This window comes from Coenobita brevimanus, chromosome 46, assembly GCF_032717465.1.
Source record: "Coenobita brevimanus isolate Jiangsu-jjx chromosome 46, ASM3271746v2, whole genome shotgun sequence".
NCBI lineage: Eukaryota > Metazoa > Arthropoda > Malacostraca > Decapoda > Coenobitidae > Coenobita > Coenobita brevimanus.
The window spans coordinates 2,483,940-2,495,513 of record NC_136999.1 but is presented as its reverse complement, the minus strand read 5'-3'; the positions used below and the strand labels follow the sequence as shown (position 1 = coordinate 2,495,513).

Here is an 11,574-nt window from a genome sequence, read left to right as displayed (position 1 = left end):
GGGTAGGTAGGTAGGTAGGTAGATTGATAGACGGATTGACAGTGATACACATAGACATGGTTATAGATAGATAAAGTTGATAGGTAGATGGATGGACGGATATAGACAGACAGATAGATAGATAGATAGATATAAGATGGTTGATGGACAGGTAGATATATTTAAAGTACATTGGTAGGTGGATTCAGACAGATAGATATAAATAGATATAGATAGATAAAGATAGATAGATAGATAGACCGATATTTTTTGGTATGTAAATATCACTTTTCACACCATTATAAAATATTTCCTGTTATTTGTTTTTCTTTTAATTTTTTCCATAATAAAAAAAAAAAATGATATTGTATTGAAAGAGCAAAATTTCTCAAACTCAAAATAATTTTCTCTTTTCAGGTATGTGGCGGGGGGCGATGAGTACAAGTGAATTCAAAATATGGGTGAATTCAAAGCGCAGGTAAATCCAAAGCTCATTTTAAATTTGTAAAGGTGAATCCACTGTATTTAGAGGTGAATTCAAAGTCCAGGTGCATGGCAAGTACAGGTGAATTCATAGTACAGGTGAATTCAATATACAGGTGAATTCAAAGTCAAGGTGCATGCAAAGTACAGGTGAGTTCAAAATACTGGTGAATTCAAAGTACAGGTGAATTCATAGTATAGGTGAATTCAGAGTTTAGGTGAATTCAAAGTACGGGTGAATTCAAAGTACAGGTGAATTCAGAGTACAAGCGAATTCAAATTATAGGTGAATACAAAGGATAGGTGAATTCAAACCACGGGTGAATTCAGAACTTAGGTGAATTCAAAGATCTTTTTACTGGCGTTGGTAGAATCAGTATTAAGAGTGAGGAATGAGAGAGAGAGAGAGAGAGAGAGAGAGAGAAGGAGAGGGGTTACCTGTGTGCAAAAGGGAAATGAGAGAAGGAAAAGAGAAATGGGATGTTAAAGAGAGTGAAGAAGACCAAGGCTATAACGGGATAGATGATGTGGAAGAGGAAATGTAAGAGGGAAGGGAAGGGAACGTAGTGGAAAAGGAAGAGGAAATAGAAGAACAAAGGTGGGAGGAGGAGGAGTAATGAAGGAGAGAAGAGGAGGAGAGGAATGGTAGAAACGAGAGGAGGAAAGAATGAAAGGGAAATGAAGGGTAGGAGGAGAGGAGTGGAAGAGAGTGAAAAACGAGGAGAAAGGAATGAGAGTAAAATGGGACGGAAGCGAAGGGAAGGGAAGGAGAGGAGAGAAGGAAGAGAGGAGGAGGAGAAAAATGGAAGAAAAGAGGAGAGAGAGAAAAAGAGAAGGGAAAGAATAAAATGGAAGGAAAGGGTAGGAGAAGAGGGAAGGAATTAGCGCAGAAGAGGGATTTTGAGGGAGGAAGGAGAGGAGCAAGAGGAGTGAAGGAGGAAGCTGGTGGAAGAGAAGAGAACAGGAGAGGAAGATTATGTGTGAGTGAAAGAGGAGGACACACTCAAAAGGAAAGGAAGGGGGAAAGAAGGAGATGAAAAATGAGACAGGATATTTTGGGAAGAAAGGAGGAAGAAAAAGAGAAGGAGGAAGGGAGGGAGGGAAGAGAGGCAGAAGGTTATGAAAAAAAATGTGTAAAAGGGGAAGGAAGGGAAGAGAAGGGTAAGGAAGGGAAGCGAAGGAAAAGAAAAAGCGTGGAGGAGGGAATGTAGAAGGAAGGAGGGAGGGAGGGAGGAAGAAGAAGGAGGAGGAGGAGGAGGAGAGGAAGGAAAGAGATGAGTAGATGACGAAGAAAAGATACGCTCATGGGTCTGGTGAGGAAGGGTTATGTGAGAGAGAGAGAGAGAGAGAGAGAGAGAGAGAGAGAGAGAGAGAGAGAGAGAGAAGTATGATCTGCGTGACGAGACAAAATTACAAGGCTTATATTTTGACGAGAGAAATATGACACAAAAAAAGGTCATATGCTAGAGAGAGAGAGAGAGAGAGATTGTACTGTACTGTGTGTGTGTGTGTGTGTGTGTACCTTAATAACACACACAGATTAATAATTAGTGTCATTACCATCATTTTTCTTGCCATGAGGAATTAATTTCTTTATTTCCTCAATCTGAGTAATTAGTAGATATTTATATGGTAATGATAAATTTAGTGGCCTGTTCTCCCCCCCCCTCTCTCTCTCTCTCTCTCTCTCTCTCTCTAATTACCTCACCTGGCACTTAACCTAATCACCTCTGCATTCACCTGTTACCGGTTCAAGTCAGTCTCCTCCTTTAATGAGTCTCCATAATTGATATTTTTCCCGATTCTCTCTCTCTCTCTCTAATAAAAGTCACAGGCTCTTTCACAGTAGACAGTTTCGAGATAGCGCAAGGTGACGTTGATCCCGTAAAAGCGCAGAATGAGTCCGTAGAAGCTTAGAATGAGATTGGCTCCATTTCCAGCTCTTCTCAGCAGGTTGGAATCAAAATATCTTCTGTCCGTCAGCTCCCCACTTGTTTACTTGTGTCTTTTGAAGCTCATTTACGCAGGTCATCATTTTTCCTAAAGTCTTGCTGCATACCTTCATTAACACTATATATATACTGTAATTAAGTCTTCTTTTATTTTCGTTTTTAAATTACCGGTCTGTTTATTTTGTCCAAGAGATTTAATTTTAATTTGACTTAGAAGAGGACACTGGCACCGGTGGAGTTACCCTCTAGGACGTGTTGATGGGAAACAAACCACTCTTTTTAGAATTCATATGCGTCTCCTAAAGAACAAGAGAGAGAGAGAGAGAGAGAGAGAGACCACTTTTGTTCCATAATTCACGGGAATTTTATGTTGTGGAAAGGTACAATAGCTAAATCTGACACTTACTTTAGAATCTGTAACCGTCTCCTAAAGAACAAGAGAGAGAGAGAGAGAGAGAGAGAGAGAGAGAGAGAATTTCCCCTGCGTCAACCAACGGCCCCGATGCGTATACGGATTTTCCCGCCCAATTTACGGCGCCTTTAAGCTGCGTAAATAAAGGCAGTAAACGCTGTAAGGGCCGTAAATCAAGGCGTTAAGCCCGGGATTAACGAGCACGTAAGGCTGGCCACGAGAGATTTATTTTTCTTTTGTTTTTCTGATTTTTCTTTATCGTTGACCCAGATTTTAGGAAGTGTGTGTTTTTTTTAAGTTTATTGTGCAAGTGGAATAAAAAAAATAGTAAATGTTAATGGGATATTCTCTCTCTCTCTCTCTCTCTCTCACACACACACACACACACACACACACACACACACACACACACACACACACACACACACACACACACAAATAAATTCCGAATAAAATTGTCTCACGATGCAAGAATGAATCCACGAATGACCTGGAGTTGGTTAGAGAGAGAGAGAGAGAGAGAGAGAGAGAGAGAGAGAGAGAGAGAGAGAGAGAGAGACTACTTTTTCCGTAATTCAAGGAAATTTTGGGCTAATCTGGAAAATTACACGAGCTAAGTCTGACGCCCTTTTTCGAATTTTTATCCATCTACAAAGAGAGAGAGAGAGAGAGAGAGAGAGAGAGAGAGCATTATGCATGAGTATACTTATCCCCGCATCTCCGTTGTGTGTGTGTGTGTGTGTGTGTGTGTGTGTGTGTGAGAGAGAGAGAGAGAGAGAGAGAGATTATAACCCTGCCTCCACGGTTGTTGATATTGCAATTAAACCTGAACATTGATAATAATAATAATAATAATAGGTGTACACTCATAATTCACATACAGAAGTGATTCGTTTAATTACATCCCACATTATTGCCTAACTAGACTGTCTGTATTTTTGTCTGTGTCTGTGTGTCTGTCTGTCTGTTGCTCTGTATCTATATATCTTTGTATCTCTATGTCTACCTATATCTATATCTATCTTTCTTCTTCTACCTCTTATCTGTCCATATATCCTATCTTTCTGTCTCTTATCTGTCCTTCTGTATCTCTCTCTCTCTCTCTTATCTATCTGTCTGTCTGTCTGTAGGCAAATAGACCCATAGGTGAAGGTGTATTGATGTGCGTAGATATTCATGTATATAATTAAGATTTTCATCAGCCTCACTGTCTTTTTGTATTTCTTGTTTCCGTCTGTCTGTCTATATCCCTCTTGTCATCTGTTGCTCTCTCTCCGTCTCCTGTCATCTCTTGCTCTCTCTCCGTCTCCTGTCATCTCTTGCTCTCTGTCTATCTCATCCTATAATGTGTTGCTGTCTGTTTATCTCCTTGTATCATCTGTCGCTCTCAACCTATTTCCTTCAATCGTCTGTTAATCACTCTCTCTCTCTTCTGTCAATCTGTTGCTCTCCGTCCATCTCTTTCTATCATCTGATGCTCTCTGTCTATCTCCTGTCAACTGTTGCTCTCTTTCTGTTTCATCCTATAATCTGTTGCTGTCTGTCTATCTCCTTCTGTCATCTATTCCTGTTTCTCTCAATTCCCCAACACCGTAACCTTTGTCGGGTGGATCCAGTAAGAAGACCTTCCGTTATAATTATGTCCCTACTCAGTGACGACCCTCCTCTCCCGCGTCTGATGCCCAGGGATTTTTCTGGTAAGTGGCCCCGACAAAAGGCCGCTTCAGGCTCCTCTGTCCCTACTCAGCGACGATCCCCCTCTGCCTCCGTGGAATTTGTGGCTGTGATTTTGTCCAATAGAATGTGTGCCTTCTAGAATTTTTGCCTTTTACTTTGAATATTTTACTTTGACCTTTGCCTTGAATTTTTGACGTTTGGAATTTTTGACTTTTACTTAGAATTTTTGGCTTACTTAGAATTTTTGACTTTTACTTAGAATTTTTGACTTTTACTTAGAATTTTTGACTTACTTAGAATTTTTGACTTACTTAGAATTTTTGACTTACTTAGAATTTTTGACTTTTACTTAGAATTTTTGGCTTACTTAGAATTTTTGACTTTTACTTAGAATTTTTGACTTTTACTTAGAATTTTTGACTTTTACTTAGAATTTTTGACTTTTACTTAGAAATTTTGACTTAGATTTTTTTTAATTTTACTTAGAATCGATGCCTTTTACTTAAAAATTATATATTTTTACTCGGAGCTGATGCATTTTCTTTAGAATTTTAGCCGTTTACTTAGAATTGATGCCTTTTTACTTAGAATTGATGCCTTTTTACTTGGAATTGATGCCCTTTTACTTAGAATTTATGCCATTTTACTTAGAATTGATTCCCTTTACTTAGAATTTTTGCCGTTTACTTTGAGTTGTTGCCTTTTTGCTTAGAATATATGCCTTTTGCTTGGAATTTATGCTTTTTATTTCTCGTTAACCCATCAGTCCTGTGATTTATGTCTCATTGCTGCCTTCAGACGATTTTATTCAGCTTTAGGGAGACTTTTGGAGAGTTACATAGAGTCTTCATTACCCCTCCCACAGCCTGTATTACCCCTCCCACAGCCTGTTTTACCCCTCCCACAGCCTTTATTACCCTTCCCACAGCCTGTATTACCCCTCCCACAGCCCTTATTACCCCTCCCACAACTTTTATTAACCCCCACAGACTTTATTTACCCCCCACAGCCTGTATTAATCCCCACAGCCTGTATTAACCCCCACAGCCTTTATTACCCCTCCCACAACCTTTAATAACCCCCCACAGCCTTTATTAACCCCCCACAGCCTTTATTAATCCCCCACGGACTTTATTTACCACACCTCCAGTATCCCAGGCTGAGGAAAATCGTCTGGGTACAGCAAGTAGGAAGTACAAGAAGGTGTTATTAACCTGCAGAATTTATTTGCCTTACTAGAGAATTGTTCGTCTCATAACCCCACCCCCACCCTTTTTTAACCCCACCCCCCCGCCGCCCCTAGAGGTCTGTCACAAGCTGAGGAAAATCGTCTGGTTGCAGAAGAATAAAATATAAAAAAAAGTCTTAATTAAGCTGTAGAAATTAATGGCTTTAGTAGATGTTCGTCTTATTTTTATTTTCTCTCTCCAGACGTCCTTCACCTCTAAAAGACCTCTAGGGGGAGTTTTTGAGAGAGAGAGAGAGAGAGAGAGAGAGAGAGAGAGAGAGAGAGAGAACTATTTTCCCAGTTCCGTCCGAAAAAAAAAAAAATTACAACTGGTGAAATACAGTGAAAAGCCCGGTCTCTCCTAGCGCGTGTTTCAGGTGATAGCGAGTTTACCCCATTTATTCGTCAAACTTGGGAAAGATACCTCTCTCTCTCTCTCTCTCTCTCTCTCTCTCTCTCTCTCTCTCTCTTTCTCTCTCTCTCTCTCAGGAAATGTAATGTGTCCCTTGGAAGAGTGGTGTTGGAGAAGGTTAGGACCACTTGTGAAAGGACCACTCCATTTTAGTCCCCCCCTCCTCTCTCTCTCTCTCTCTCTCTCTCTCTCTCTCTCTCTCTCTCTCTCTCTCTCTCTCTCTCTCTCTCGCGTCCATTTCTGTCTTGAGAGGTTACATTCCACTTGTCAGCGTCCTCTCTTTCTGTGGCTCACTCACCATCTCTAAACTCGCTCACTTTCTCTCACATTCTCTGTATTGACTTGTTTTCTCTCTCTCTCTCTCTCTCTCTCTCTCTCTCTCTCTCTCTCTCTCTCTCTCTCTCTCTCATTTTTATAACTCGTCCTCCCAGTTTTTTTCTCTCCATTCCCTCTTCCCTCCTTCTCTCTTTCCCTCCCTCCTCTCTACCATCCCCCCTCTCTTTTTCCTTATTCTTCCTCTTTTTCTCCTTTCTTTTAGGCTGTCTTTCTCTCTTTCCTCTTCCCTTCTACCTCTTTTTTTTCCCTCCCTCTCTTTATCTCCCTCTCTTCTCTTCTCCTCCTCCTTTTATCTCCCTTCTCCCTCCTCTCTAACCCCCTTTCTTCTTCCTCCCCTCCCTCCTCTTTCTCCCTTGTTCAAAACACCCCCCAGCACTTCAAACTTCCACGTCTTATCAGTGCCTGCCTCTTCCCACTTCCTCTTCCTTTTTCTTCCTCTTCCTCCACTCCCTCCCTCTCTCTCTCTTCCTCCTCTGTGTTCCTCCCTCTCATATCTTCCCTTTTTTTCCCACTCCCACCCTCTACCCCTCTTCCTCTGCACCTCTCCACTCCTCTCTGTGGATCGTCTCTCTCTCTCTGATGTGTTTCCCTTGCAGGTTGAAGTGCATAGTATATGATTTCCTTTCATCGTTTCCTGTAGAATTTCCGTCCCAGGTTTTCTGTGATGTATGGTGGTCCTTCTCACTATTTCCTGCCGGTCTTCCTTGTTTTTCTATGCTTTAACAGGGAGAATAATTACGTTAGTTGTAGAGCTGTCCTGTTGCCAATATGTCTTGATGTTGCTTTCTTTTGCACTTGCCCCCTTTTTTTTTTTAAATCTCTCCTTCACTTTACTGTCTCCCTCTCCCTCCCTCCAGTTTCTTCCCTTTCTCCCTCCCTTCACTTTCACACCTTTCTCCCTCCCTTCACTTTCACACCTCCCTCCCTCCCTTCATTTTCACACTTTTCTCCCTTCCTTCACTTTCGCACCTGTCTCCCTTCATTTTCACACCTTTCTCCCTTCACTTTCACACCTCTCTCCCTCCCTCCATTTTCACACCTTTCTCCCTCCCTTCATTTTCACACCTTTCTCCCTCCCTCTATTTTCTCCCTTTCTCCCTTCATTTTCACATCATTCTCCCTCCCTTCATATTCACACCTTTCTTCCTCTGTTTTCTCCCTTTCTTCCTTCATTTTCACACCTTTCTCCCTTCCTTCTTTCCTCTTCTCCCTCTTTCTTCCCACTGTAGTTCACCTCTCTTCCCCCTCCCTCTCTTCTCTCCTCCCGTTTGCTCCGTTTCAAAATGTCTCTCCTTTTTTCTCATCAATCTCTCTCTCTCTCTCTCTCTCTCTCTCTCTCTCTCTCTCTCCATTCCTCGTCCCATCTCCTACTTTTCATTTTTCTTACCTACTTCACAATTCTCCTGTCTCATGCAAATCAGTTTCTCGTATTTCCTTCTTCCTCTTCCTGTTCCTTCATCTTCTTCTCATCTTCTCTCCTTCTACTACTTCCTTCCTTCCTTCCTTGCCTTTACCCCTTACCTGCCTTCCCTCCCTTCTCCCCCCCCCCTCTCTTTCTTTCTCTCTCTCTCTCCCTCCCTCCCTCCCTCCTGTCACAACCAGCCACCCCAGCAAATTTTTTTCTCATGCTTTTCCGCAAATTAAGTTAATGAACTGTAGGCCTAAATCGGGGAGAGAGAGAGAGAGAGAGAGAGAGGAGGGAAGGGAGGTAGGAAGTAAAGGCCAAGCAAGGAAGGAAGTAGAAGGAGAGAAGATGAAGGAACAGGAAGAGGAGGAAGGAAAAACGCGAAACTGATTTGCATAACGTGATAGGAAAATTGTGAAGTCTGTAAGGAAAAATGAGAGAGAGAGAGAGAGAGAGAGAGCACAAACATGCGAGAGAGAGTAGAACCCATAAAATAAACACCAATAAATTCTCCCCATAATTTATCTTTCCCCCTCCCCCCAAAAAAAAAAGCAAAATTTATTATTCTATTTTCATCCCACTCAAATTGAACTACAGTATCACCTTTAGTCATTTTTTTTTCGAGTTTTAACATTTTCATTTACATATACCCGGTATTTTTTTACAACTAAAATATTCTTTTACATACATATTTTACAACTGAGCAAATATATTCTTTCCAGACATTTTTTAACAGTAATATATTCTTCTACATTTTTTACAACCGATATATTTTACATTTTTCACAACCGATATGTTCTATGTTTTTACAACTAATATATATATATATATATATATATATATATATATATATATATATATATATATATATATATATATATATATATATATATATATATATATGGGGGTCCCGAGGCTAGGCTGTCTTAATCCAGATCATTTAAGGTTTGGAGTATGGTGATGATGATAATAATAATAATAATAATAATAATGTGATGATGATGATGATGATGATGATGATGTTAGTAGTGGTAGTAATATAATACTACTACTAATAATAATAATTCAGTGACAATACAACTAAATAAGAAGGCAAATAAGATTATAGAGAGGCACATTACTGCTAAATAAGAAGACGAAGAAGACTGAAAACAATTATGACTGAGTAAGAAGACAAAGTAAATTACGAAGAAAACAAAAAATACTACTGAATAAGAAGATAAAGAAGTTCAGAAAGACAGAATTACGACAGAATAAAAAGAGAAAGAAAACATAGAAGACAAAACTACGACAGAATGAAAAGGGAAAGAAACAGAAAAACAAAATTACTGAATAAGAAGACATAGAAGACAAGACAAAACACATCTGAATAAGAAAACAAAACTTATAGTGGACAGATTACGACTGAAAACAAGGAAAATCACAGAGAAGACAAACTGACGACCGTAGAAGAGAAGAGATCATAGAGAAGATCATAAGAAGACATGGATCACAGAGAAGACATCGCCAGTGAGAGATGTAAATAGTATGCCCCTCCCCCCTCCACAGAAAAACAAGCCATTCATCTCGTACTTACTAGAGGCGTCCGTGAGCCAGAGGGCGTAGCGAACGTACTGCCAGTAGAACCAGTGTCTCGGATCCTTGATATCCGGGTGGTGCTGCAGCGAGAGCGAGAACACGAACACGAGATACAGGAGGTCCGAGATAGCGAGCGCCGTCAGATAGTTGTTTGTCGAGGAGCGCATTTTTCTCCGAGTAAGCACCACCATTGATACTGAGTTTCCCACCACCCCCACGCACATGACTATAGGAACCAGGACCCGCTGAACCCAGTGTCTAGACTCGTGCATGAACCGCTCGTAGGCCGCATACGAGGACGAGTTCGTAGGCGTGAAAAAGCTCGAGGTCTCGGAGTAGTTGGGCAGTGGTTCGACCCCCGCTTCGAGGAGGTCTCCGAGCGTGGTGAGGTTGCCGAAGTGGTATTCATTGTCCATTGGTAGGAATGAGGTGTGGTTGGGCTGGCTGATTGGTAGGAATGAGGTGCTGTTGTGCTCTTGACTGTTTGGTAGGAATGAGGTGTTTTGGTAGGCATGGTGAGTTGGCAGGAAGGACGTGTTGTGGTCATCAGGGGAAGGTGGTGAGGTGTGGTTGTAGCCATGGTCACCGGGTAGGAATGAGGTGTTATTAGGGTCGCTTGGTAGGAATCGAGGGCTTGTGAGGTCAGTTGGTAGGAATGTGGTGTTGAGGAGGTCGTTTTGGTAGAGGAGGCGGGAGGAGTTAGCGGAAAATTCACTGGTCAGGGACAGGTTCGTCATAATCGCCTCCATTACATCCATCAGTCACCTTCTTCCTTTCGGTAAGTAATCAACAGGTAAATGTTAAGTTAGTCCCCGTTATCATTGTCTCTGTTTATCCTGCCGGTAAGACTGTTACACTAGGTCTGTTTCTCCCTTATCTCTATCACCGAGCAGAACAATTAGGAACCTGTATGGAACGTCGACTGTTGTGGGTCCTGTTCAAGGGGAAGATAGGGGTGTTGCACTTAGTAACTTTATTTTAGTGAGACCTTTGCACTTTTTTTTAATTTTATTCAGTAAGAGAAAATTCCACTTTTTTCCAGAACAGTTTTAGTGACAAAAATACACTATAATAAGTATTTTTTTTTTTTCGTATTTCCCATAACCACACTTTTGTCATTAGGAAATTAATTTGTGTATAATCACTGTGTTGTCCGGAGTATTAGCCTAATTTAACTAGAGAATGCACTACACCCCCAGCCTCATTTAGAGAGAGAGAGAGTGTAATTAGGAGGAGTCTCGTCTGTCAGCACAATATCACACTTTAATTACAGCGTTTATCTTAATTAACAAGAAATTATACTTCTCATTAACGTAGTCACTGTGCTTAAGGAGAATCACAGTTTTCTCAGAAGCTGTCTTAGGTGGAGAAGAAATCGCACCTTTTCTCTCGCCAAGAATCATCATCATTATCATCATCATCATCATCGTCATCATCATCATCATCAGTCGCACCTTTTCCCTTGCTAGGATAAATCTGTTCAGTATCATCATCATCATCATCATCATCACGCGACAGATTCCACTTTCGTCTTCATCAATCTCCCTGTCTCAAGCTGTCTCATTCACACACACACACACACACACACACACACACACACACACACACACACACACACACACACACACACACACACACACACACACACACACACAGTCAGGACACGTCATTTCTTTACGCAACCGAATAAGCTTTTTGTCCTTAGCAATAATGAATGAAAAGCTTTACTCTCGTCCTTAGCAGTCCGTTTAGCGAGAGAAAACAACACTTAGATTTATTATTATTATTATTATTATTATTTTTACTACTACTGCTACTACTACTACTACTACTACTACTACTATTTATAAGTTAGCAGTGACCACTGAAAATAGCGACAGAAATCAATCTTTAATCTAGAAATAGTTGATGAAGTTTAAATACTCAGTTATATAGAGATTATAGCAGCCTTACTAGCAACATTACTAGCAATTTCACATACACTGGCCCGTCGGGTCAGGAGGCTCCCTAACACCTCTTCCTTAGCGATTTATTTTCCAAATTGCTTATTAATATTCTTGGGTTTCCATCTTAAGTCTTTTCAGCGTCTACATAGAATGCCTGAATAACACA

General features: G+C 40.8%; 1 protein-coding gene across 1 annotated transcript in view; it reads right to left on the bottom strand.

The window, feature by feature from the left end:
• The window catches only part of LOC145398798 (uncharacterized), a 98,367-nt gene extending 88,168 nt beyond the window's left edge, over positions 1-10,199 (bottom strand). Inside the window, exon 1 of the mRNA XM_080271607.1 lies at positions 9,461-10,199. Coding sequence (XP_080127733.1) covers positions 9,461-10,199 — 739 coding nt within the window. The remainder of the gene's footprint in view (positions 1-9,460) is intronic.
• Positions 10,200-11,574: the final 1,375 nt, after the last annotated feature.